Source organism: Vanellus vanellus (genome assembly GCF_965231255.1).
Source record: "Vanellus vanellus genome assembly, chromosome: 13".
NCBI classification, from domain to species: domain Eukaryota; kingdom Metazoa; phylum Chordata; class Aves; order Charadriiformes; family Charadriidae; genus Vanellus; species Vanellus vanellus.
This window is the reverse complement of record NC_138918.1, coordinates 21,937,715-21,965,143: the sequence shown is the minus strand read 5'-3', so window position 1 is coordinate 21,965,143 and position 27,429 is coordinate 21,937,715. Positions and strand designations below refer to the sequence as shown.

General features: G+C 47.9%; 1 protein-coding gene across 1 annotated transcript in view; it reads left to right on the top strand.

Moving 5' to 3' along the window:
• Positions 1–27,429, top strand: part of NRG2 (neuregulin 2) — a gene marked incomplete at both ends in the record, with an annotated part of 172,050 nt that overhangs the window by 119,884 nt on the left and 24,737 nt on the right. Inside the window, 3 exons of the mRNA XM_082490020.1 lie at positions 246–364; positions 4,893–4,958; positions 17,394–17,514. Coding sequence (XP_082346146.1) covers positions 246–364; positions 4,893–4,958; positions 17,394–17,514 — 306 coding nt within the window. The remainder of the gene's footprint in view (positions 1–245; positions 365–4,892; positions 4,959–17,393; positions 17,515–27,429) is intronic.

Below are 27,429 nucleotides of genomic sequence, written 5' to 3'. Positions count from 1 at the left end.
CTCGGAGGGAGGTGTTCATTTAGGAAATATTCATTTAAGAAAACCTTTAGGTGGTTGCGGCTGCTGGGAAGGGTCCCACCTGAATCCTGACCAGGCTTGAGTACCTATTCAGCTTGTGAGGTCAGGCAGCCCATCCTCTCAAGAAGGGGTGACATACCGGGCAGCCTACCAGGGCTAGGAATGGTTATCAATTCATGAGGATGGTCAGCAATTGAGTAAGAAATGTCTGCTGTACTTTTCAACAGAAAGATTTCCAGACTGCAGTTCAACAAGGTGAAGCTGGAAGATGCTGGGGAGTACAGCTGCGAAGCGGAGAACGTTTTAGGGAAAGACACCGCAAAAGGCAGCCTGAATGTGAAAAGTGGTAAGTGAAGAAGCCAGCAAATGTCTTGAGCTGACTGTCATTCAAGCAGAAAGCGGGAGGTTCTGCACATGATCTGTCTTGTATTTTGTTTCATGCTTTCAGGATATTGAGTAAAACAATCTTGGGAGATAAGAAAAATGCAGCTTAGCATAAATGTTTATCTTTGTTATCTGTCACTGGCAATGTGGTTAATTTACATTTTAAATAAACTTACAGTCTATGTATTTTTTAAAAGGAGTAAGGAGGAAAGAAAGCTGGTGGGCTTGATTTTTTCTTTTTTTAAAGAATTTCTGAGAAGCAAAACTCACCAGAAGACAAGTAATTACACCATAGCTTTGCGATGAGTGAAGTTGCTTCTGGTTTTCATCCTAGAATGTGTGCTCCATCTCATAGAGCTCAGCGGATGGAGTCTGAGGTTAGGTGGTTTTGTTATTATCTTGGTCATAATAATTATATTGCTTAACATGATGGTTTGGATGCACCCTCCAGCTCAGAAAGTCCCTACAGTGGTTGCCAGAAGCTGAGAGGGTGCGACTCGGGGAGGGATGACTGTACAAGTTCTGTTTCCTAAGCTCTTCCTCCTGCCATTCACAATGGGCCACTGCAGGAGCCTGGGCTCTGCTCTGCAGCCCTTCGGGGTGATCCGGCTTCTCTGTTGTGCTCGTATTAGCATCGGTCAAATGTGAAGGAAGGTAGCTCTCTCCTGCTGCTTTCTGGCATTATTTTCTCTATTAACCTCTGCCTCAGCAGTGTTTGCAGTCCCGAATCTTTTATTCTGTGAAGCTGCCATGTCACGTAGCCTCCCCCTCATTACTCTGTGCAAGCCAGTAAAGACGCAGTGCTTGCAAAGTCTGGAGAAAGGCTGTCCATGTTCAAACCTCCATGCCTTCATGCTTCACGTCTACGAAGGTAGCCCTACCGCTTTGCTGTGTTTCTTTCCGATCACGATATGAAAGGTGTCTAGAGCAAGCTAACTGAGGCAACGCCACCCCTTTTTTTCTGACTCGCGCTCTGGCTGTCTCATTGTGACATAAACTGTTCCTGTTTTCACTGGGAGCTGCACGTGTGAACCCCTCTCCCCATGCGCAACGTGCACGGGTGGCATGTACCGGCCATCAGAGCCCCGTCTGCTTCCGCCACGCGCCCTCCTGGTCACCAGTGATCCCCTTTCACGAGAGGAAGAGTGTGATTGAGCAGCGCCCGCTGCAAGGCTCTGATCCTGCACATAGCTTGTGGCACCAGGAACGTGCACATCAGGCCACTACAACTTCAAACTGCCCCTTCCCCCTCTGCTCTGCCCTGGTGAGGCCACATATGGAGTACTGTGTTCAGTTCTGGGCTCCCCGGTTCAAGAAAGACCGGGAACTACTGGAGAGAGTCTGGTGGAGGGCTACGAAGGTCACCAAGGCACTGGAGCATCTCTCTGATGAAGAAAGGCTGAGACACCTGGGTCTGTTTAGCCTGGAGAAGACTGAGAAGGGATCTCATCAATGCTTATCAGTATCTAAAGGGTGGGTGTCAGGAGGATGGGACCAGACTCTAGTGATGGGCGACAGAGCAAGGGGCAATGGGAACAAACTGGAACATGGGAAATTCCATCTCAAGATGAGGATAAGCTTCTTTCCTTTGAGGGTGGCAGAGCACTGGCACAGGCTGCTCAGAGAGGTTGTGGAGTCTCCTCTGGAGATATTCCAAACCCACCCGGACACGTTCCTGTGCAGCCTGCTCTGGGTGACCCTGCCTTGGCAGGGGGTTGGACTAGATGGTCTCCAGAGGTCCCTTCCAACCCCTGCCAGTCTGTGATTCTGTGATTCCCGCATGCGCAGGTAATGGCAGCATTTGTCAGGGCTTAACTCTTCCTTCGCAGGAAGGCATGCTGTCTGGCAAGGACAGATGGTTGCTCTCACTCAGGTCACGGTGGGTTTGAGGACGCATCCGAGTTGCCCAGAAATGTGTTGAGACCTGAAAAGCAACCAAAGAGACCCAAAGGTCTGGCCTGTGCCTTTTCCTAGCGGGAGCTGCAGGCTGCAAGGTGCTGCAGATCCAGTAGATCGCCTGCTGTGCCCTGCTGCGGCAGTGCCTTGGTTAATCCATTTTCAAAGCTGCCTTGCAGATCCGCCTTCGGCTTGCCACTCTCAGCTGCGTGCGCACCTTGCTGCTGCTATTTGCAGGTCACCTGGCGGGACAGCACTTGAACGCCAGCTGTAGTCCCTTGCAAATATAAACAAGATGATGGTGATCGCTGTAGGCTTTTGCGGCTCCGTCACCCCCTTCGCGCTCTTTCTTTCACTTCCCTCTGGAGGTACCCAGAGCCAAGCAGCCTTCATCTCATCTGTGCCCAGGCACTCGCTGTCTTTGAGTCTCTCGCTTTCCTTACTGCTGGGCCTTCTTGGGACCTTGACAGCTTTCCTCACTTCTGCTCCCTTCTTCTGTGACATCTTTCAGTATAAAACTCCTCGGGGCATCTGCTTGTCTCTGAATCCACGTGCGTGCTGATTTCTGTCCCTGCCTGCGTTCTTCTACAGGGCCCTTAGCGTTGATCCCATTGTGGCTAAGTCTCAACACAGTGCCCTGGGAAGTTCTAGCAGTTTATAACAATCAGAGCAGGCGCGCAAGCTGGCCTCCCCCCAGGACTTTCCCCTCTTTCCCAAAAGCTCACTCCACCTGTTGTTGTTTCTGTACATTCTGCTGCTTTATATTCTTCTTCTTCACTGCTGCCCTGTCCTGGGCAGGCTGGCTGGGACCGATGCTCTGGGACCATCTGCTGGAAGTACACTCTGTGACCTGACCCTTAGCAGTATTGTTGACGGTCCCGTGATGTTGCTGTGATACAGGCAGGTGAATCCAGGACTGGGAAAAAATCCTGAGCTAACACCACAACTTGTGGTACAGAGACACGAAGTTTGGGGACATCTCTGGGTGCCCCTGTAGAGAGGTGGCATTGCAAGAGGTGGCTGTTGAGGCTTGAGATGAGCATCATGGAGGAGCGAGGTGTCCTCAGCCCGACACACCTTTCCCCTCCAGGGGTGCAGGCACCAGAGACAGAGGCTCCTGAGCCCACTTGAGTCCTGACTGGCAGAGAAGGAGCTCACACGTGAGACCCTCAGGCCCACAGATGTGAAGGTCTGAGATTCCATCTCTCCTGGTAAAAGTTTCTCAGCCTGATGAGGCAGCGTTGCCGCTGCAAGGTACTCTTTGCTCTATTCCACTACCACTTTCTGGTTTTAAAAGACCACCTTTTCAACCATGCAGATCTGTTGCAAATCACCGAAAACACCACATTGAACGGAGATTTTCTTTATAAAGAGAGTGGCTGCAGTGCATCATCCCCTTGTTACTTAGAAAATGCTGAACCCATCACCTTATCTCTCCTCTGCAATTCTGGTATTTCCACAAAATGCCCAGCTCAGAAATAAATGCCTTCACATTGAAAAGCTTTGGGAGGGTGTCAGTTTCTGAGGAAATGCTTCTGGGCTTAGCCAAAACATATTGTGCTTTGGTGCTATTTTCACATTTTTATTGCTTTGAGGTAAATCAGATGTTTTCTTAGAAAAACGTCCCATTTCCCAGTTCTCTTTATTGGGTAGTCTAATTATTTGTATCACGTGGGCATGAGGGCACAGCTGAGACGTGACTGTTTCAGACTCTTTTTTACCTCAGGAAATTTCCAGACATCTCTTTGACTGACACCCCCCCCCCCACCACCCCCCACCCCCCTTTGCTAAACACTGCAGGAAAAATCAAGCTTTTATAAAGAATTCTTTCTGCTTTTACCTTTTCATAGTGGTCTCACCCCCTGTGTCTGACAGGGTGCTGCACACACAGCATAGGCCCCTGGTGCTTTCTCCTTTGTGCATCTGGAGGGTGGCAAGGGGCTTTGGTCCAGAAGGGGCTGTTGCTGCCAGCAGGCTTGGGTGGAGCTGGTGACTTTGGACATTGGACTTCCCCAGTATCCTGGTTTATAAAGAGGAAATTGCTACATGTGCTCGGCTCCCATATTGCCTTGGGCCATGGCCTTCATCTGTTTCATGTTCCTCCATCTCTTGTACGAGCGATACTTGGTGCTGCAGAACTGCGCACACTTGTGGGATGGAGGCTCTTCAGACGATCTCGCCTGTTCTTCAACTCCGCATTTTCCTCGCTGTCGCGTTCTGTGATCCCGTCTTTGCACTCCCGTGGCCGTCAGGGCTAAGAAAACCTGCCACGGTTTCGCTCATCACCTGCCGAGTGAATCCTGAGCCATTTCTGCCTTTTTATCATGACAGAGATCCTAATGGCAGGAAGGCCGTTACAATGAGGGGAGCGGTGTGCCCTGTGCTGTCCCCCGCAGCGGCATCCGTTTATCTGCCTCTGTTACCCAGTTACCCATCTGAGCGTATTCTAACCAGTACTAACCCGTTGACAGCCACCCCAACCTGCGCCACCCAGCAGCACCCGCTCTTGTCCTCCTCCCTGCCGTAGCTAAGCCCACTCTTCTCTGCTCAAAATAGATATTTTGTTCACTACTTTCTTACCTTAATTTCCCCAGGAACAACGAAAGCACCACAAGTCTTACCAGCCTCAGAAACTAAAATAGTTGTTATGGAAGAAGAGTGTAAGTACCTCTCCCCCTGCTCCCCCCATATAGCTTCTTTCCCCTTATTTGTTTTGTTTTTATGAGACGTTTTGCATAAATGCTTTATTGCCTCCTGGAATCTTCTTTAATCACTACTTCTCTTTGATTTCTGTGAAAGCCACTGATCTTTCCCTAGATCTTTCAAAACATATGATTTTGTTTTTCTGGTGTCTACCTTAGAGAGGGAGAGGTTGATTACTATTGCAATGATAACTTGAAGAACAAGCTACTTAAAATTGTAGCTGGATTTTAAGCATTCCCAGCTTTTTCAATACACGGGTTTACTGATACTTGTAAGATGTGCTTGTCACGGCCTTTGATTTAGCAGGGTTATTTTGTTGTTTTTGTTTGTTTGTTTGTTTGTTTGTTTTAAGGGTAGGTGAGAAAACCAAAAGAGGCTATAGGAAATATAAGAAAAAAGTGTGAGTCTTCTAAATTTGCAGCAAATACATCTGAGTCCTGCCATCACATTTTTCCTTGAGTCTCCAGAATGCAAGAACAGTTTTCCCAAAATGTTTAATTTGATTTAATGTGATGGAAGTGCTTTTTAGCATCCCCTTCTATTGTGTTGTCACAAATGCAATAGAAAATGGGCACACAAAAATACAAATCAAAGCAGATTTTATGGGGACGTTTCCTCCTTGGAAAGCTCAATCTTTTATGATTTTAAAGGAAATCTGATTGCAGCCACAGCAGGGATTGGCCAGGTACCCTTTAAAAGCTTTTCTGATTAGAAAACTGCGCTTAAAATTTGCTTGTGTTGTGCTTAGCCTTCCACTGCACTGGGGACATCATGCGGAGATGCAGCACCATTAATGCAATGACCATACCATCCTTCCCCAGAATTTTCCCTTTGTGTTCACGGGCATAGATCTGTGCTACATATTTGCATTGCATTACATATATGCTATTTTCACTAAAAGCCAAATTTCAGCAATAGAAAGAAAACTGGCAAAATGCTGTGTGGCGTGCACAGAAGTCTCTCCTTTTGAAAAAATTCTTTCCTCTGTGGGAACCTCGTCCTTGACTGTCTGGTTTATTTCTTAATTATGTGAAGAGATGGTAAAATCTGCAGAGTTAAAGTTGTAATTGACTTTTTCCTTCACATTCCTTTTTTATGATCTCTCTCAGTTGTTACCTAAATAACACATAGTCCCCCCGATTTTTATGGTTACTGATGATCTATCGTATACATGTGTATAACATATGGGGAGGTAATGAAGATGTTGTGAGGTGGGATGATCTGGAAAGCTGACAAGCATCTCATTCTTGTAAAATTATTGCATTTCTTTTCCATATCTGTATTCAAAAGCTTGTCTGGCACCTGTAGGTTGTCCCACCCCCCATTGTTTCACTGAAAGGTTGTAAATGATCCACTGGATTTTAAACACCGTGTTGAGAAAGCACCATGCAAACTCAGTGGTCGCTGCAGTTCCCTGGGAAAGGAGAGACTGCCTCGCACAGGCAGCTTGGTCATGGCGCTTGATCACTCCTGTTTGGCCCGTGGTGCCAGGCAGGCATCCTACCAGGCAGGCTGGGCAAGGGTGTTAGACCCTACCCTCAGGAAGCTCACCGTGTTCTCCCCGTGGCCCAGACAGTCCCTATGGGCAAGGGGATGAAACCCCATCACTCTGTGTAGCCCCACGTGCCTTACCCCCTGTAGCCCTGTTGCTCCTGCTGTATATGTTTTAACTAATGTTTTTCCTGGAGGTCCCAGTTCCTTCCTGGATGCTGTGGCCTTCCTTTCTACCCCTGCCTTGGGAAAAGGAGTGGGATGTCACATATTTTCCCCTTGGAGCACTGTTAAAGCCTTTCTTACTGCCTCTAAGTGTAGCTACTAGCAAATCCTGCCACATTCTGAGTCACCCCTGCCTTCCTCCTCCTCTTCTCCAGTGGCCACAGACCTCCTGGGCATTGCTGCATCCTTGACACAAGTCAGGTTTACACACCAGACAACACTCAAAATGCGGCCCAGGTCTCCGAGGTGTTCTGTCTCCTTTCTTGGGTAACTTTTTTCTCTGGAAGCATATTTTTTGTCCCACTGCTTTCCATCTCAGCACCTTCCCACGCCTAGCTGGCACCTGACACGAGGCTACAGAGTGCAAGGTTGGTACCATAGGTTTTTGGAAACATCTACATTGTTACGGTGATGTGCGTGGGATCTCTTCCCCAGCTGCTGTTCCCCTTGCCTACATGCTGGCTGGAACAGGACCTCTGGAACAGGACCCCTTTCACAGGGGGAGTGTTTGATATGGGCCTCACAGATCTCATGGCAGAATTGGAGAAGTCCAAGGATCTCATGGTGTTTCTGGTGTAGAAACAACCCCGATACCAGTCTGGATATGGGACCAAACACTTGGAGAGATCTGGGATCTGATGGTGCTGCATTTTGAGAGCTGTCTGGATTCAAATCTTCCTTGCATCCTTATCCAGTCCACGTGGATGCAACCCTATACCTGGGGTGAGTACTGGGACCTGCCAGACAGAGAATTGGGTTTCCTGATGCCCCACTTCATGGTATGTGCATGGCATGGGGTATCACTTAGCTTCATTAAGCGATGTGGACACCTTCAAATGAGCTAGAGCCGTTTAGCACATCTAATGTGCTGGACCATGGAGTGTGATGAGTGCTAGACCACAGGGGTGTAGTGTCGATCTTAACACTGTCTTCGGTCCACATGGTCCAGCTAGACTCTTGAGGGCCAGATTCAGAAACAAAATCTGATGTCTGGGAAAGTCTTTCCATGATGCCGTGTATTTTGACATGGTACCACAGTGCCTTCCTCTGAGTATATGCTTTTGTTTGAGCATTGTCAGACTAGGGCAGCCCTAGAGATGCTTTCTTCAGAAAGCAATGGAGCTAGGAAGAGAAGACACTCCTACTACTCTTCTCAAGAAGTTTTCCTTAGAGGCCAGTAAGCATGAAATAGTTGCAGTAGCCTCATCCGTAGTGAAAAAGTGTTAAATAAGACACGTCTTGTGTTTGTCACAGGCTAAGGTTGTGCAGTTGGGTGCTCACAGGCAGGAACTTGCAGGGATGGGGTAACTTGATCGTGTGCCCTGATGCAGAGAGAAAGGTCCTTTATGCTCATTTCAACATCCAGAGAACTCAAAATGGTAATGCGATCCCGTTACTGTGCAGCTTGAAGCAGCTAAACAAGGCTCAGGAGTCTGTGGCTACAGACCTTCTTGGTAAACAGGATAGGAATCACTGCCAAAGTTTAGAAACGTTTTGATGGAGGCAAAAGTGGAAGAAGGTTCAGAGCAATCTGTCGAGCATTCTGAGATGGAAGGTTTATGCAGGACAAAGATAGTAAAATCTTATCAAATTTTCATTTTTAATAAGTAAGATAATAATTGAAATTTTTAGAAAGGTCAGGTAATCCCTTTTGCTTGTTTTCCGCTGTTGAGTTCTCCTCTAGTTTATTTCCTTGACTTCAACAAACAGGTTAAGACTTGAGGGTAAAAAGAGAATATAGGCTGGGTGGAGGAAGTGTGGTCTGGATGCCATCAGGATGCAAGTGATGGGCAGATGCTGTAAACCAACGTGGATCGTTGCAGCTGCTCACCTGGACTCTGCTCATGCCCGTTGTCTGGGTCACTGTCTAGCTAATCTGGTTGAGTGCTTTTACTTTACCAGCCTGTGTAGGCTGGCAGTGCCGGCTGGTCTGTGCAATCCCACTCTACAGGTGCTCTGCAGCAGAGAGAGGTTTGGGATCAGATGAGAAGGTGCAGGAGGGAAAAAGAGCAGAAGACGTAGTGCTGAGTTGTGCCGGGAACATGAGGACTCGGGGATAATGTGAGGCACCTGAGTGAAAGCTGGGGTCTCTGGATTGATTTTTGGGGCCTTTATTTCAAGTTCTGGGGACCACAAGCCCTCCCTGAAGTCTCTTGAGAGATCCCCAGGGGAGGGTAGGTGAAAGAGCCCTTCTTTCTCCAATTAAGTTTAACTCTACACACACAGGTTTGGGTCCACAGATTTCATAGCTGTCATCTTGGTGATGTCATTGGGCTAAATTTGTCAACTCATTGGTTTACACTTATTCAGGCTCTCCCTCTCCCATTTAATACCTTCCCCAATGCTTAGTATGGCAGTGTGTTGGAAATGTTTTCCGTGTGTTGTCTCTCCCAGGTGAGATAGACCTGGTGGACTTGCATGATTACAATGGCTCAGTGAAATCTTTACTGTGATGTGGTTTGTAAATCACATCTGGTCACATCTAGTTGAATCGAAGCTTCAGCATATACCATAGTCAAATGTGACATGTAATTAAGGTTCAGCTGATTCCCCCAAACCTTCTTTAAAGTCCAGTCTGGCATGGTCTTTACTGGGTGACCATGGCAGACCTGCATGTTAGTTGGCTGGCCAGTCTCTGGTAACCCCAGTCCGAAGGCACTGTGCTCTCCTGGAGCCAGCAATGCGACAAAAGTGAACGTGTTGCTGTTGGTTTGGAGTTGAAGGGTGTCCAGCCAGCCCAGAGCACGGGTAGAACAGACAGAAGTCAGTCCACCAAGGACCATGCAGACAGACCGGTTTTCAATATTAGCCTAAAAATAAGTCCTGGCGTGGCCTTTGCTCAGATAATTTAAAACCCACAACTGGAGGTGGGGTTGATAATTGAGTGGAGCCTGCACGCACGCAGGCATGGTACCTTGAGGCGTACGTGTAGGAGATCTCGCCCTCAGTCTGCAGAGAGCTGTGTCGTGCCTGTCTACTGTCAGGTCCCCGTCATTGCTTATTTTGCTGACTGTGTATTTTTGAAGTAGTCGTCACATCTACTACCCTAGATGCAATGTAAAGATGGACCATTGTGACTCTACAGGCAAAGATGGGCAGTGTGGAGTGAAGCACAGGATGGAAGCTGATGTCCCCTGGAAGAACTGAGGCTGTAAGCCCGATGGTCAGAGCGGGAGGCTGTGTACCAAGAGATCTGCTCTCTCTGACTCCATCATGTGATCCTGGCACGTTGCTTCACTACTTGGGCCTCAGCTGTCCCACCTGCAAAGCATTCATGCTGGCACTGGCCCTGCAAAAGGCTTTTTTAGGTTGTGAACAAATCCCCTCGTTGAAATATCGTGTTGCTGCTATTACAATTGATGATGGGGATTTGGGAAAATAAAATGCTGCAGTACTAACACGTGCATTCTGGGACTCTTCTGGTAGAGAAAAGCATAGGAAGGGCTTCTTCATAAGGCTGGAAGGATCGTCCTGGAGGAGCGACTAGAAGCTTTATAATAACACAGGGCTTTGCCCCTGCAATGGCTGCCTGTCCTATGGAGACAGGCAGTCCCTTGGCGCTCAGAAACCTTTAAACTTGCTCCTCAGTGAAACACCTGAACAGTGCAGATGGGAGTTGTGTGGAGTGCTGCGTGTGTTGGTTTGATCAGCAAGATCTGATGCTCTGAGATGAGCGTCCTGCAGTCTGGCACTTGTATTTTGGGATGAACTTCTTGCCTGCAGCTATTGATCCTCACGATCCACTCAGGAACTGGGAACATAATTCCAGAAGGAACTATTTCAATAAAAACAATAATAATGTTGTGGTATTTCCAAATGAATAAACACACAGGAGCAGATTTTTTATGAGCTCCAGAGTCCCCAGTCTGTTTCCAGGCGAGCCCCAGTCTGCATTTTATGTACAGAAAGCAGCAGTGAGCATCCAGACTCTGTTCAGTTTTATTAAGAGAAGAAAGTGTCGTACCAGACGTACAGAAATCCGCCACAGAGAGAATGGTTAGGATCAACAGCCCTTCAGTGTATTAATCAGTGTAAATCATGGATTTAGTGTGGCTCACGCCAGGATTACAGTGCTACAACTAAGGAATAGCTTGGCCAGACACCTTCTCATCCATGTTCTTCTGACAAGCAGTTGGATGAACTCGGTTGAGAGGAACCTCAGCAATTCTGTGTTTTATCAGTAAGTACATAAGGCATATACAGAGCAGGCAATTTGTATACACTCTCCAACCAGCTGAGTTCATCTGTCTAACTGAATGTCTAAATATTGAGAGAATAAAGTGTCTGTACTCTATGAACCCACCAGTCAAAGTTATTTATAAAAAAAAAAAAAAAAGGAGCAGCGAAACCATCGCTGTCTCCCTGCTCTCCTCGACAGTAGCTGTAGTTTGTGAAAAATTAACTATAATTTATAGACCAAGCTGCAATAATTAACTCTTTGCAGGGGGAGTTATTTCACCAGATTTCTGAGAACAGGCTGGTGAGCTGTCTGCAAAGGTTAAATGACGTGCATGGTGGGAATTGTGTAAGAACCTCTGCACAATCATTAATGGCCTTTCTGCGTAGATGGATTGTGTGAAGGGAAGTCCACGTGGCAATGTCAGTGCCCGTGGCTCTCCTCTCTGTTGCCCTGCCATTGATATTAGTCCCGACTAACCTGGGCACGCAGTGGAAAATATACGCTCTGAATGACTGCAGTGCTCTGCATCTCTCATGTGTTTATGCTGCACTGTCATCACTGACTGGGACAGCAACAATAAAATGTGGCTTCAGATGGTTTGTGATCACATCCATCAAGAGGCAGCCCTCTTTTCCCCATCCTCACCTCCTTATTGCCTTCTGCTTGATTCTCAACCCTGGGACTGAGACCAGCTGGAGATCTGACTTGCTGATGGGTGAGCTGCTCCAGGCCTTCGTCCACCTTGCAGGAGCTTTGTGACCAGCTCGCCTGGGTGTTTGCAGAGGCCCCTATCTCAGGAGCACCTTTCTTATCCCTATTGGCCTAATTTCACTATTTCTTTTCTGTAGCTTGCCCCATGCACACTCCGTTTCCTACTCTCAATTCATTGAAGTACTTGGGGAGGCAGTTGGTACAAGACTGATGCTACTGCACAAACCCCCTCATCGTCTCCCACTGCCTTCACGTGAGTCTCTTTCCACCCAGATTGCAGCTGGCACCCTAAACTGCTTCCTTGCTTATTCAGATCTCCATTTATCTCAGTAATTTTACAACTTTTGAAGTCATTTGGCATATATGGAGTTGCGTTGGAGGGTGAAAGAAGGGCTTGTTCTACCACACCAGCCAACAGGGAGTAAAATCTGCCTGGTACCATGTGGCAGTTAAGGTAAAGTAGTTGTGGGAAGTCATTTCTGGATCACCAGGCGCACCTGAGTGGTGTTTGGAGCAGAGGTGAAAGAACATGCATGACTGCAAATAAACTGTACATGAGGCTCACTTTACCAACATCAGTCATCGAACTGCAGATGACTCAGGACCAGTTAGATGTTTGTTAAGGTATTTCCAGTGGCCCGGGCTGATGGGGGTATACAGATAAACATGAAGTAGCTGAATGGAGTCACTTGTGAATCTGGGAATTATCCTGCTAGTGTGGTGGAAACCCACTGAAATCTCCCTTGGCCTCATGCTTCAAGGTGCTTGTCTGTGATCTGCAGCCACATGGTGTCAAAGGGGGCCACCTTTCAACCCAGGCACATTTAACATTTTCGAAGCGAGACATTTCGGACAGGGAACTGCTGGAGCGAGTCCAGCAACTAAGATGATTAAGGGCTTGGAACATCTGCCTTATGAGGAAAGGCTGAGAGAGCTGGGACTCTTTAGCCTGGAGAAGAGAAGGCTGAGGGGAGACCTTATTATGGCGTACAAGTATCTAAAGGGTGGGTTGAAGGAGGATGGAGCCAGGCTCTTTTCAGTGGCTCCCAGGGACAGGACGAGGGGCAATGGGCACAAGTTAGAACAGAGGAAGTTCCGTTCAAATACACGGAAACACTTCTTTACGGTGAGGGTGACAGAGCACTGGCACAGGCTGCCCAGGGAGGGGGCGGAGTCCCCTTCTCTGAAGATTTTCAAGACCCACCTGGATGCAGTCCTAAGTGATGTGCTCTGGGCAATCCTGCTTTAGCAGGGGAGTTGGACTAGATGATCTCTAGAGGTCCCCTCCAACTCTGAAACTCTGTGATTCTGTGATTCACTTCCCGCTGTGCCCCCACCAGACCTGCTTTCTGAATTGGCAGGTCTCTCCATCCTTGCTCCCAAACTAGCTGCAGCTACTGCCCTCATAAACATGAAGTTCCAGCTGCAGCAACATCCCAGAGCCATCAGGCACCTTGGGAGGCTTTGTACTCCATGTTACCATGGAGGAGTGAGATTTCAGGGTTATAATAGATAAAGATCTCTATTCAGTGCATCAAAACTCGAAATTAATGATTAGGAGTTACTATGAATGGAGTAGAGAACAAACCAGGGTGACATAAATATCATGTGTGCGCAGGATGGTCTCGCCATCTCCAAAAGGAAAAACAGAAGTAGAGATGGCACAAAAAAAGTACTGCAGCCAGATCAACCTCTGTATGAGAAGCTACTAAAGAGATCATCGCTTTCCAGATAGGGAAGGAGATGCTGACTGTGCCTGTAAAGCCACAGGTAGCACAGGGGAAATGGGAGGGAATGATCGCTATTTTTTGTCCAATGCAAGAGCCACGAAGGGGCAGGTTTAAAAGAAGGCAATGCACACTGTGTGCATAACACTGGAGCTCTTGTCAAAATTCTGTGAATGCTACAAGATTAGATTTGTTCAAACAGCAACTAGGCACGTTTGTGGAAGAGAAGTCCATCAAAGGCTATTAAATGTAAAGACACTGCAGCTGACTTAGGTTGTCTCTGAGCTGCTCATCCTAGGTGGACAGAAGAAAATTATCATTGCATGCTTGTGCTGATCTTCTTCCTTAAGCATTGCCTATTGGCCACTGTCAGAGACAAGACAGAGCTTTGGTTTGACCAGTACTGCTCAGCTTATAGTCTTATAATGACCTGTATTTCGTGACACTCTCTTCTCTACAGGGAACTTGACTGACTGCCTCTTTTTGTAGCCTTTGCCACATCTCTGCTGCCAACAAATGGACCATAGTAATAGGATTTTGTGATTCAGTTTTAAAACACTTTGTGCTTCTTTGGGAGAAAAGGCATGGTACTTGCAGGATTTAAAAGATAATGACATTAGCAAGATGCTTATAGGAGAACTGGTCAACCACGCACATTTCTGACAGCCATAGCTCTGTTGACAGCTCTCTTTCTAGAAGTTCACAACACGCACGTCCCAGGCCTCGTTCATGTCAGTCTCTTTTATTTGTTTAAAAGGAACAAAATTGTTTACATGGGATGAAAATCCCATGCAATCTCTAGCTGATCAGCACTGTAATTCCCACTGGTACCACAACATCATGCAGCACTGCGTCTTCCCATCCGCCTTTTCTGGTGGGAAGGATACCTTTTTATCTAAGGTCTTTTCTGGGGGGGGGGTGTTCTGGGCTCTGTTTTTATTTCTCCCTCTCTGCTCCTACCTTACTGTGGGACAGCTCACTCCAGAATCCTTTCCTGTAGGACTGATGATGTGAGACTTTGCCAGATGGACCGTTTTGCTCACTAGCAACTGGTACATTTGATGGTTGCAGGGATGACGGCTTCTGCAGGCTGTGCTTGTTCTTCATCCGTGTGCCTTTCCATTTGCACCGGTTTATGAAGTTTCAGTGCTCCCTGATCTGATGGCACGCTTGCAGCTTTAACAGAGACCTCTTCATTGTGCAGTTGTAAGGCACTACTGTAAAAGCCTGAAAGCTCTCCAAACCAAAGGCCACCCTGCAAGTGGCTTCCAGCAGCTCCTATGCTGTGTGCTGGCCGGGCGGCACTTGGAGACTGTTTGAAGGGACAGCAGCTGTCTTCTATGTACCTGCTCCCCTGCAATTTTCACACTTCCCTGGCAGGCCCTTGCTTGCTCTGCCGCTGCTTCTGCCTCCAGGAGAGCGGCCCAGCCGTCCCCAAGAGAGCTGTGGAGCCAAGCCGGCAGCTCCTGCACAACCACCAGCTTCCCATGCACGACAACGGTGAAACCCGTGCACAACCCGGCTCCAGCTGCGTTTTGGGACACAGCTGCATGCTGCCAGGCTAGGCTTTATTTTCATGCTGATTTTTAAAATGGCGGTTGGTGTTAAGGCTTGGTTTAAGTGGCTGGATCAAGCCATAGCTAAAGGGGAGGCCTTGCAAAGAAAGTCCAGGTGCTATCGCACACGGTTAGAGCCCCTCTGTCCTGAACCCGCAGCTCTCCACTGGCTTTAGAAGAAATGTGCTACTATCTTGTGAAGGTATAAATTATACCGGCTTGTTACAAAGCCACTAGAATGACTTTGGTTTCCAGTTCCCGTTAATCTTAACTGGAAGGGGGTGCTGAATTTCCCTACAGAAGTTTGGGAATTTTCATGTTTGAGGTATTTTTTTTTTTTTTTTTTTGCAAGGACTTCTTTGATGGCTTGGTCAAATCATGGCCTGTTGTAACCCCAGCATACACTGTAGTATGTGTACATTGCTCAGCATGTTTGGCTCCCAGCTGGCGGGCGTTACGTGCCCTAGGAGAGGAGCAGCTATTTGCTGTCCCAGGGACATTTGCATTTTCAGTCTTTGCTGAAATATTTGCCAGGTCTGGTTTGCAGAGCACTTTGGGACAACTCGCTCTGCCGTTGATAGCTGTGAAAAGACAACCCCAGAGGCACCCATTATTCAAGTCAAAGCTGTGCTTGGTGCACAACCCCAGCTCTGTCAGACAGTGGAAGGCGTTGACTTCCCTGTGGGAACAGAAGACAATGGGGTTGGACGATGCATTGGTCCAAGCAAAATGAGCAGTGAGCTTGGCTCTGCCTCGAGCTGCGGGCAGGTAACGGAGCGGGCTGCTCCTGCCGCGTGCAGCCTGATGAGCAAACTCCTCATTCGGAGAGGCATGGACCCCATGCGGTCAGAGACAGTTCTAAAAGCGAGAGAGCCGGAACCAGCTTGTTTGGTTGCTCATGTGCCAAGCATCACCCAAATGTGAGAGGCTTCACGGGGTGCTGGGAGCACTTCTTTACCTGTGAGGGCCTGGAGAGGCGCTGGGCTGGAGCCCGAGCGTGAGAACGGAGCCCTTGGCTTTGGTGGTGAGGCTGCAGCCGGAGGCAGCAGGGCAGGCACCCGCGGCAGCCTCTGAGCCCGCTGCGGAGGCGGGACAGGCACCGGGGCTGCCCAAGGTGTGGGGAGCAGCCCCGGCTCCCTCCGGGGCAGGCTCTGGCATGCTTCGCTGCTTCTCCCAAGGTTCTGACTAGCTCCTGCTTGGGGCTCTGGCTCCAGCCTTCTTCCTCGAATCCTGTGTCAATGAGGTTTGCAGTCTTCAGCGACTCGTCTGAAGTCCCTAACCTCTCCATGAGGTTCGTTCATAGAATAGAGGAGGGTATCTCCTCAGAAACCTCGAGTACAGCATAAAAGGCTCTGGAAAGTAGGTAGTAGCCACACTGCTGGAGATGTAACTGTGTTAGGTTATAAGCAAGGTGGGTAGTCCAGGAAGGGGGAATATCTGTAACGAGATTAAGTACTTAGTTGGCAGAAGCAGATGCTTTTGAGCGCCCAGCCCTTCCTTCAGTTATGTGAAGATGGGTCTGCATTCCCCAAAGGTGGTCTGCTATTGTAACTTGTATCAGTTGCTCTAACAAAAGGTTTTTCCCTTCCTTTTTTCCCTTCCCTTTCCCTGTCTTGTCTATGGAGACTTTCTGTTTTGGTCTGTAAGTTTGTCTGAGTCATTCCGAGACAGGAATTGCAGTGAAATTCTGCAGAGTACCGTCAGTTTTGTTTTCATACCTTAAATGGCTGGAAAGCTTTTCTTTGCAAAGAATTTGGAAAAGCGTGTGTACCCCATGAAACTTGAGTCATGCTGGCTGCCTCCCTCGTAGCACAGACTGGGGCTCACTGACTTCTACTGCTGAACTTCTGTTTGGTCTCTTGAGGTAGCCCCATTGGGGCATGAGAGAGAAATGCTCTGAAAGAGGGGGGGAGAAAGATGGAGCTGTTCTTGTTGCGGTGGACCTGTTCCGGGGACAAGGAGGGCACTCACTTCTGGCTCTGAAAACTTGTTTCTTCTTGGAGATGTGGAGCAATGAAATGTCCCCTACAGTATCTCTGGGTCTTGGTCCAGTATCATGATGCAAATCAGGCCTCAGCAGCATGCCACCGTGACACTGACTCTTCAGCACATGTTCTTCCTGACCTCCTGCCTGCCTGCTTGTGCAGGGTTGCATGCACGTGTAAGGGGAGGGCAAGGAGAGGCGGGAAGGGGGCACTTTTCCCTACAGCTTGCCAAAAAGATGATCCCGTCCTGACACGCTGGCTGCTTAGAGGAAGGCGTGTCCTCAACTCCTCACTCACTTGGCCACTTTTGCTGGGAAAGGTCAAGTCGCAGCCCCAGGACCTGGAGAGGTGAAGGTGGGTTTGAGGTTTGAAGGCACAGGCTGAGGTTTGTAGCTCTGGGGTTTTTAGTTTGGCAAATGAACTACTTGAAAATCATCTAAGAAAAGAGAATTGCCCAACAAAGGAAATAACAAGATATCCTTTTTGTGTGTGTGTTGTTTTTTTTTTTCCTCTGCAGTAACCACAACTCTCTCCTCCTGGTCCGGGCATGCTAGAAAATGCAACGAGACAGCCAAGTCCTATTGTGTCAATGGTGGGGTATGCTACTACATCGAGGGGATTAATCAGCTGTCTTGCAAGTAAGTGAGTGTAGTTCTTGTGTCAATATGGAAATTACTTGGCTGGGGTAGAGGAGAACTCTGTGCAACAGCCGGAGGAGGGGTAGCTCTGAAATCCTCCTGGCAATTGCAGTTTGAGCTGGGCAGGTTCAGAAGGGGAGACTAGAGGGGTGGGGGAGGAGGGTTCATATGTTCTTTTTTGTGTGAGTGCCACTATTCACTTGTCCTGACTCTCTAAGAATATGTTTTTCCTGGCTGTTTCCTTTCCCTTTCTTCCCTTCCTCCTCTGCAGCTTCAGGGAAGGTCGGGTCCCTTTTGCTCTCCCTGAGCTAGGTCAAAGCTCCGCATCCCCCGCTGGCATGTCCTCCCCTCCGAGCAGGGAGGCTTTCCCCGGCACGTAGCCACCTGCCTCCTCCATGGCTGGAGGGGTCCCTTGCTGAGATCGGCCTCTTACCTCTCCTGTCTGCTGCCCATGGGCCCAGAAGTGGGTTTTTCACCATTCTGTGCCACTTTTTGGCAGGTTGCAGGTTGTTTATTTCTCCCCTTCAAATGTTAAAACCTGAAAAAAAAAAAAAAAAACAAAAAGCCCAGGGAAGCATACTAAGTTATCCTTAAAATTAAATTTCTTGGAGAGGTTAAAGTGGGGCTGCATATTCCAAGGGATGTGGAATGAGATGTGAGACCTTTTCACCTCTGGTTCAAACCTGCCACAGCCAGCACGCCCAATAGCATCTCACAGCTCACCCTCCAAGCCTAATGGGGACTGTGAATGAAAAGGGCACTCTGATTGCCCGTGATGGAGAAGTAGGTACCCAAAGCACACCTGTACCAGGCCCCGGGCTCCTGCGGATTGAGCATGAGGTGGTGTCCTGAGTGTGCATTTGCTGAGCAGATGCAGTTAGCTCTGAGCTCACCTGGGGATCCAGGCTTCACTGCGGCCAGCTTGGAGAACCTCGGAGCTGACTGTTTTATCCCTGCGGGGCCCAGAGACCTCTCCGTGGAGATGCACAGCCAAAGGTATTTACATCTGTGGATGTTGACCTAGTACCACTGCCACTGCATGGTGTGATGCTCATTAGACACCTCAGCTCCTCAGGCCTTGAAGGACGTATCTGAACAGAACCATCACCCCTCCTGGAAGGGTTGCGAGCTGGATTACACTTAGCGCAACTCCTCCCATCTCCCAGTACTCCTTTGTTTTGGCAGGGGGCAGTAGGAAAGACCATGTGAAAATGCATTCTGCTGAGCTGCTGTTCTCTCACTTTCCAATGGCAGATGGGCTGCAGTGGGAAGGACATAGGATGAACAGCATCTTCCAGTTCTCCCAGGCTTTCCCCTTCAGACACGAAAAGAGCTGGATAGGACAGAAACCAGATGCTGTGGTCCTCTGTATTTCCCACGTGTGTGAAGTGAGAGGAACCCTTGCACACCAGAGACCTGTGCTTTAGGGTAGTTGTGTCTGCCATTGGCTTCTTGGTGGCCCTGGAAGTTCATCTGGCCAGTGTTCCCCATAGGGAACATGGGGGGAGCCCCAGGGAGATGAATCAACATCACAGCTGCTATTCTGGTGTAGCTGTAGCCCCAGGAAGCCCCAGCAGTTCCGGTCTTTCCATGCTGGGGAGGGCTCAACCCTTGAAGACTGCAGGAGTGTATGAATCAATATCTCTATCTGTAAACAACATGGCGGTGCCAAAAGCACAGATCTCAAGGCTGTTTCTTTTGGGAAGAACTTTAATCCAGATCAAGACTTTTCAAATTGGATCAATTTCTGGTTACAGCAAGAGTTACCTGAACTCCTGCCGTACGTAGCTACAATGGTAAGGCTCTGTTTTTCCTAACGAAGGATACGTGTGATGGTTATCAAGCATCTTCAGCAGATAGACCGTTTTAACCAAAGTGAATCCAACCTCTCGAAGAAACAATCTACCTTCAAACCAGGCTGCTATGATAGCTGATGAACAGAGGGGAAGCTCAGTGATGGATTCCATTAAGATTTTATGTGCCATACAAACCAGACCTAATTATTTTGTATCATTTGAAAGCCTCAATTCCTTACTTGCAGATGGTAAAATGATTTCCTTTTCTGATGAGTCCCGAAATACCAATTGCTAAAACCAGATGGGTATGGAATAGGTGTGTATGGAAGGGCAGCAAAGTGTTAACCAAAAGGAGGTGCTTTGAAGGTCTGCACTGTCGCTATTCATCTGCCAGAAATGTTAACAGGAACCCAGGGGACCCAAGTGCCTTCCACACAGCACAGTAATTTCTGATCTTACTGCTTGAGGAGATATCTGGATGTTCATTCTTCTTGGGTGTTTTTATCATTAAATCATAGACTGAAGATAAGAAATCCTGTCTTTTGAAGTGGTATAATTTTAGAGTTTCTGGAGTCCCGAAGGCAATAGTTAGTTATTGAGGAATGCAGAAGCATTTGAACTGAACATAGTATTTCCCATAAAATGGCTTTCCCAATAACATGAACGATTCTTGGGAAAGGCTGATGATGGATAAACAGACTTCACATTTTCCTGCCTGCAAACAAGCAAAATGCTTAAATGTTTCAGGGCTGCCTCATTGCACCAAGACAGGAGGCCTGCTGCCATGGTTTGTGAAACATACAATGATACAGATTCAGAGGAGAAACTAGAGGAGGCAAAGATGCAGGCTTTGACCCGCATTTCTGAACTCTCTAACATGGGAGCCAGCCTTGGTCCTCCAGCCACGCCATGCCTCTGAGACATGAGCATGGAGGAGATCGATAGGTCCTTCTGCGCACAACCTCTTCAAATGCCTTGGAGATCAAACAAGAGCCGCATGAGCATCTTGAGCCAGGAACAACATGTGTCCATGCGCTGTTCCCCCTTTGCTATTCTGATTATAGTCAACAGGGCCTTGGGGGAGTCTTCTGGCACCGTGTGCCAGCTTGCAGTCCTCCTTCACGGAGTGCTAAAGAGATTCTAGCACCCCGGCACCTGCGTGATGTTACCAGCCTTTCCAATACCAGCTATCAGAAAACAGAATTTTAGAGTGTTCTTGTTCACTACCTGCCACCATCCTGTAATCAGCTTCTGGGGGTGGATTTCATCATTTTCAGCTGTTCACAAGCATGGCAGATCCTTCCTGTAGATGTTACCCCTGGCATTCTGGAGCAAAAACCACAGCTGGGTTCTCCAATGATTTCTTCTCCTGAAGAGGCTTATGCTTGGATTTGTTACAGATACCGCCTAAATTGGCCGCTGGCCTTTTATTATTATTTTTTAACAGGCTTCACAGAAACATGTTCCTCATGGTCTTTTAAATTCTGTGGAACAAACTGTTTCCCTGTAAACCCACCTCCTCCATCCCTTTTCAGTTCCCTTCAGTTAGAACTTGGACAATGCATTTTCTTCATCAGGGAAGAGCCCAGAACGGACTTGGAGCTGTTCCAGAAATTGTGTCTTTTTTGCATATTGGGCTTGCATAATTTTGTCCTTATTTGAAGTAAATTCTACACACGCTAGTGTCAAAGGAAACCTGAACATGATATAATCTGTGCTGTTATCCTGACTCTCAAACAGACCACCTGGAAGTTAGATGGGAGAAGTGTGATCTGCCTCAGATATTCTGCAAATTTTCAGCATAAACCCGGGAAATGACTGAGCCACACACGTACAGAATTGACTCAACAGCCTTAGTAAAATAAAAAGCCCCAGGCTGTTGTTAACAGGAGGAATTTCTCGACCCTTCTCCAGACCATTTTGCTCAGAAAGGCCTTACGAGTTGGACTGTTTTCTCACCATAACTGTAGGGAAGTGGTGAGTTTGAGTAAAGCAAATTCTGGTGCCCGCCAAAGGGATGCACGCAAGTAAGTCTCAAGACCTTGAACTGGTCTGGGACACTGAAGAGCGGTGACTGGTTTGTTGTGTCCGGCTGAACGTAGTGTTTGGGATGGCTAGCAGCCTCTGGTCTTGGTTCTGCCTCTGTCCCGGAGACCACTGGGTTCTTGGCACAACTTTGAGCAGTTTGAGGCTGGGTGCCATGCCCCACGGGGTTGTGCTAGTGTGTGTATCGCAGCAGAAATACTCTTTTTCCCAGTTAGGTCTTGGCACACATTATCTACAGTTGGGGTCTTCCCAGGCAAAGAAAGAAACGAAGCCAAGTCCTGCGCAGTCCTTCTCTGCCCACTTCAACGCGCTTCATGACTCTTTTGTGTGGTTGATGTAAATCAAAGTGGCTTGTACCTTGGGGCAGGATCTTCCTAAATTGCATGGGATGAGAAGACTTAAAGAACTTAAAGAACAACACCCCCCGTCATGTTGGACTGGTTGTGCTTGCGAGAGTCAGGCTAAAGGATTTACAAATGCTGACAGATAAACAGACTCTCTGGGTTTGGGCTGACAGCATTGCGTTACATGAAAGAGGTCAGAGGACTTTGGACAAAAAGTGAAAGTCACGGAGAGAAGAAAAAGCAAAACAAAGCAAAAAAGATCAATTCATTTTTAAACTCGTTGCTGTATGCAAATTACCAAATTACAAAATTACATGTTCACTTCCTAGAAGCCCATTTGCTTACCTCCTCCATGTATATTGGTTGCTGCAGATTTTCCCAGGAAAGGGGAAAGATCATTCTGAAGGGTTAGCCACGCTGCCAGCTCCCCTGTGCTTTTCCAGAGCACTATTCAAAGGGGGCGGACATCAGGCTGATCTTGTATGGTTGTGGTCCTCCTTGCAGCACAGCTTGCTCAGCTGCCCTCTGGCATCAGGAGCTCCGCCATCCCTCCCAATGACTCTACTGATTTGGTCAGCACAAGTTGAACATTGCACAACCACAAGTATGTCATTTGCCATGGATATATGAGCAGTTTTGTGGGGAGGTGTTGCAACGGCCTTGGAAATGAAGTTGACCTAGGGGTGAAACTCTCCACATCCTGTTCCAAATCTCTTGAAGCAGCCAGGACTCATTCATTGGGTTTTGCATGCTGTTTATCCTGAGTGATGAGATCAGGTACCTTTTCGGGTACAAGTGGCCCGTCTCTGTATCCGTCTCTGTAAATGCGTCCTTTTTAATGCATGTATAACTATAGCTAACACTTGAGAACCATCAGAGTGTGGAAGCTGATCCTGCAACAGCGAGGCTCGGTGAAGACAACAGCACAGATCCTGTTGAGCTCCCACAGCTTGGTCGGAGCTGCACGGTTGTCTTCACTGAGCCCAGAAGTGAGTGTCCTTATGGTTTGGACTCTACTATACAGCAAACATGCCTTTATTAGCTGCTCTGGATAAGGCCTCTGCATTTATTCTGGTTGCTTTCTCTTCTTCCCATCAGCAATTTTGTGGAGTCCAGCCTTTTGTGGCTTTCCAGAGCCTGATCATCTGGGACTGGTCAGGGGACAATGACAGAACTGTCTTCTTTTTCAGCCCTTCGCACAAATAAGCAACGTGCTTCAAACATTACTCCATTATCTTATATCAGTGCATTGTGTCTTTCTGCTACAGCTTCTCCTTATCCTGTTATTTTGCAGCACCTGCTCGTTCACATTCTTCCGTAACATGGATTGCACTGTGAGAGCTACTGAATTTGGCATTCTTTAATTAAGATCTGGAGGAGCAAAGGAAATATGCCAACCCTTGCAAGATTTAGATCAACAGCTGGGCAGAAAAAGTTTTGCTTCCAGCAGGAACATTATGATAATGATGTTACTAATTAATAGTAGCAAACAATATTTAACAATAATTATTGCTCTGCCCTGATACAGGGCAAAAGGTCAAAGTTTTTCAATTTTCATAAATTATTGCTCTGCAAGTGACATAGAAATGGGTCATTCAAGCCATTTTGGTTTGTACTTTTTGAGTTGCTTTATTTGACTGATCATCTTACTGCGTTTTTTTTTTTTACCATGTAAATATTTAGCTGCAATTCATCCTGAACCCAAGAGCAGAACTTTGTGGATGTTTTTGAAATGGGGTAAAAAAAAAAAAAGTCTGAAGGAATTGGTCAAAATTGAAAGAATTGGGCATTTTCCAGCAACAACAGAATCTAGACAGAAAAATCCCTGACCGGTTTTATCAATGGCATTTACAAGTAGTAAATTTTCAGATGTGGCATTTTTTTTTAAATTTTAATGCATCTGGTTAGGCACAGATGGATGGAGTTAAGCAAGGGCAGTCTTGGGGATTCTCCACACAGGCTAGAGAGGGGACAAAGTGCTGTCTGCAAGAGGTTGGTGCAGCCTTGTACTTCCCCAAGACCATTCCTACAGACACAGCTTTGTCTACTTCCCTTGGCCTTTGAGGAGAGACATGATGGACCTCTGTGACACCAGTGAGTGGACCACCAGTGAGTGGAAGTCCAAAGGTAATATTTGCAGGAATAGTCCATCATCTATGTAGTCCCTGCAAGAGCTTTCAAAAGGAGAAAGGACTCAGTTTTTCTGGGGTGGCCAGCCAAAACCTTCTTGACTAGGGTCAAGTGTGCAGGAAGAAGGATACCATGATCAAAGACCATCTCGTAGTTCTTGACCTTAGTGAGCCTTAACTTTCAGGTATGTCCCTCAGGCCATATGCTTGGCCACTGAAGAAAAGTTGCCCAGAAGCCCTTGCGCAGGCAGCAGATTCTGCATGCAGAAGGGGTGCTTCCCATTGCTTTTCCTGTCCAGACTGGTAGACTCGTGTGCCATGCACGCTGGAAATTTCTTTCCTAGAAGTCGCATCTGGAGCTGTAGTAATAAATAACAAATCACCTTCACCAGCCTAGAAGTATGAGACAGCTGAAAAAAAAGGAACCGTGAGCACCGCATGCTTTCAAAGGTCGGCTGGTCACCATTGCTGCCCACAGCCTTGCTTATGAGGACGCGAGACCCAAGGACGCCAGAGTGGCACGTGTGTCTTGACAGCTTGTATGCTAGCTCGGGAAGGTGACAGAAGGTGCTCATGTTCACGAGGGCTTCTTTTCTGTCACTTTTCCCAGTGCTGATTCACTAGTAACTAAAGATGAAAACCCTGAGCTGTCCTAGACACAGAGAAAACAGTTATCTACTGCCTTCTGTCTAGAAAGCTCTTCTCCCCACCCACGCTAGGCTGACTGGAGAGATCTGAAGATGGGCTATATTGTAGCTGTCATGACATCAAAGCTTCTTTGACTTTTCTGTTTTGCTTTTTCACTTCTCACCAATTTCTTTCGTTAGGTTTTTATTTCCTTCCACCAGTTTTCATGTAATTTTCAGTCTTTTCTTAATGGCATGCAGCTTCAGTCACACTGAAGTTCCAGCCTTGGCTGTCCTCTTGAGCATGTGCGCCTGAGACAGTTTTAGCTCCTTTCAGACAAAGTGTCCCTTTTTGAGGTGGGTAGGACATTTGTTTCTCAGAAGCACCCTTGAGGCCCTTTGGTGTGCTCATAACATACATGGAATCTCGGATCCCAGATGAATGGGCAACATGTTGCAAGCTAAACTGGATACCCTCGAAGACTCTGTGAATAAATTCATGACTCTATCAGTGGTGATGAATGAACTTCAAACGGAATTGGGAAGACACCTTCTATATTGGATATCTTGTTCAAACCCCAGTGCAATCTCTTAAAGGTTTCTCCAAAGCCATGCTTCCCTAGGTCTGTCCTTGTGAGTCTGCATCACCCTGCTGTCTCAAGTTTGTGCTCTTTGATTGCCAACAGGGCATCTTCTTCAATCTGCTTCCAGGCACCAGCTTCCTCTGCTTCATCACGGGGAAGGTCGACAGGTCTCATGTCTGATGGTAACCCCTTGGGCTGGGCTTTCCGTGGGAGCTGTCTGGGCTCCCTGGTATTGAAATTATGTCACTGGTGTGTCTCCCTCTCCTGTGCTTCAAGATGAACATCCAAGAATGAGAAAGGAGAGCGGATTTTTCCAAGATATTAGCCTGACCAGGGAGTCAAATTTGCAGATTCAAAAGTGATTCGGATACTGAGAAACTTAGTGTGTGACTAGGGAGTTTAGTGAAGCCTCATGCAGAACCATGCCCTGAAGTTGTCCCCGAGCAGTTTGGGGTGCACAAATAGCCCAGCACACTCCTACACGGAGTTGTTAGCACAGGTCCCAAAAACCAGATGCTCTGTAGCATGGAAAAAGGTTTGGTCATGGGCAGTGAGGGTGCACCAGCTTTTTTGCTCAGTGCACCCCTACCAAAACTGCAGTGAAAATGCGCAAGAAATCAAGCGCCAAGGCCACATCAGTCATGCAGGGCCTTCCAAAGCTTTCTTCTGTGAGAGGGGCAGCAGGTGAAATGTCCCCTGGACATGGGGCACCCTGCCTTGGAGAACTGGGAAATGCATTCTTTAGCGGAAAGATGGACAGGTTTAGAGCTTTGGAGGTGTTGAGGTGGAGAAGGACAGTAGATGGGATGGAGAGACTATACAGCTTTTTATTTGCTACGTCTTCTCCTTGAATCATGCTTGATTCAGATGTGTATCTGCAGGTCCCCTGTTGGGATCCAGTATCCAGTACTGAGGATCAGGCTACCTCTGGAGTACCAGCAGGTTGTCCCACAGGCGGATGACCTCCTTTAGGAGCCTGTGGCAGTAGTGCATCAGTGTGACAGCAAATGCCTAAGCCTTCCCCCCTGGGAGTGTTAATGCAGGTCTCCAGGCAGGGATTAGATGTCTAGGCACTGGGCGAATGTCCATCGCCACACCTCAGAGATCTTTATATCTTGTCCTGCCTTGTGCCCAGCCACCTGGTGCCTCCTCAAGGCCTTCCCCAGACCTCAGATCACTCTCACCTCTCCCATTTGGAGAGGAGCCCTCCAGCTCGGAGAAGTCTGCATCCTTGCAGGCCTGACAGATGTGCTGGTGTACCCTTGGTCTGTACAGCTGGTGTGGCTGCTGAGAGCCCCGAGCACTCCCTCACGTGTCGTGATTCCCACCTGCTGGCCCAGATCAGTCTATGTCCATGGTCAGGGACAACTATTAAAAAACAAGGTTTTCTGGTCACAACGAGTAGGGAAGACTTCTCTAATTTCTACCTCTTCCCCCCAAGGGAACTAAATAGTTGCTGAAAAAAACCTGTTCCCTTAAGCAAGTAGAGGGAAGCAGGAATTCGTCTCCCTTCTTGACTTTTTTTTATTGCCACTGGGGTTGCATATCTGTAACATGCCATCTAAACATAAATCTGTCAAGAACAACAAATGTTGCCATAGCCCTTGAGCAACAGTACAGAACTGATCTGCCAACAGGCTTTGGAACTACAAAGCTTCGGTCATATTAAACATCAAAACCTTCCTCATCCCCTCCGCTATGTCCGCAGACTGGGACCAGGCGTTAGCATACTTTTGAGAGGCACATGAGGGTCAGATCTTCACTGCCTGCGCAGGGCCGGCAGTGAGCGCATGGGACCCGGACCTGCCCCGCTCCAACCCACCACATGCGCAGGTTGGGACCAGTCGTCCGACACTGTGCCGAGGCTGCTCCAGCTGCTTGCTGTCCTTCGCAGTGAACCAGCAGGGAGCTAAGCCATTGACCTCAGGCTCGGGCCTCTGGTCCATGTCCTTTTTGCTGAGGTGTCTTTCAGTCCCTTCTTCACTGACCAGCTGGGGCCTGCTGAACAATGAGGGGCAGTGTGATCTTGTGGGTGGCATCTGAGAGGAAGGAAGGTCTGACATGTATGAGGTGCAGAGCCTGCAGCCCCGCTTACCCTGGGAAGTTGGAAAGCTAACTAAGATGCTAGCTGTAATGATAAAACCCTCTGAAGCTCAGAGGAGGGAGAGGTCAGCTGGGGGTAGGGGCAGTTGTGGGACAGACAGGTAAGAGCTGGGACTTCAAGAAAGCTTTGAGGGACTATCCAAGGAGGCCAGAAGAAAAGATGTGAAGTAAGGGAGAGAGATAAGTGCCTAGGGAAGAATCATTTGACCACCCACAGCTGAGCTCCCATCGCTTCCCAGGTTCACCTGCAGCTGTGGTGGATCACAAAGCAGAGTGTGCAGGTGCTG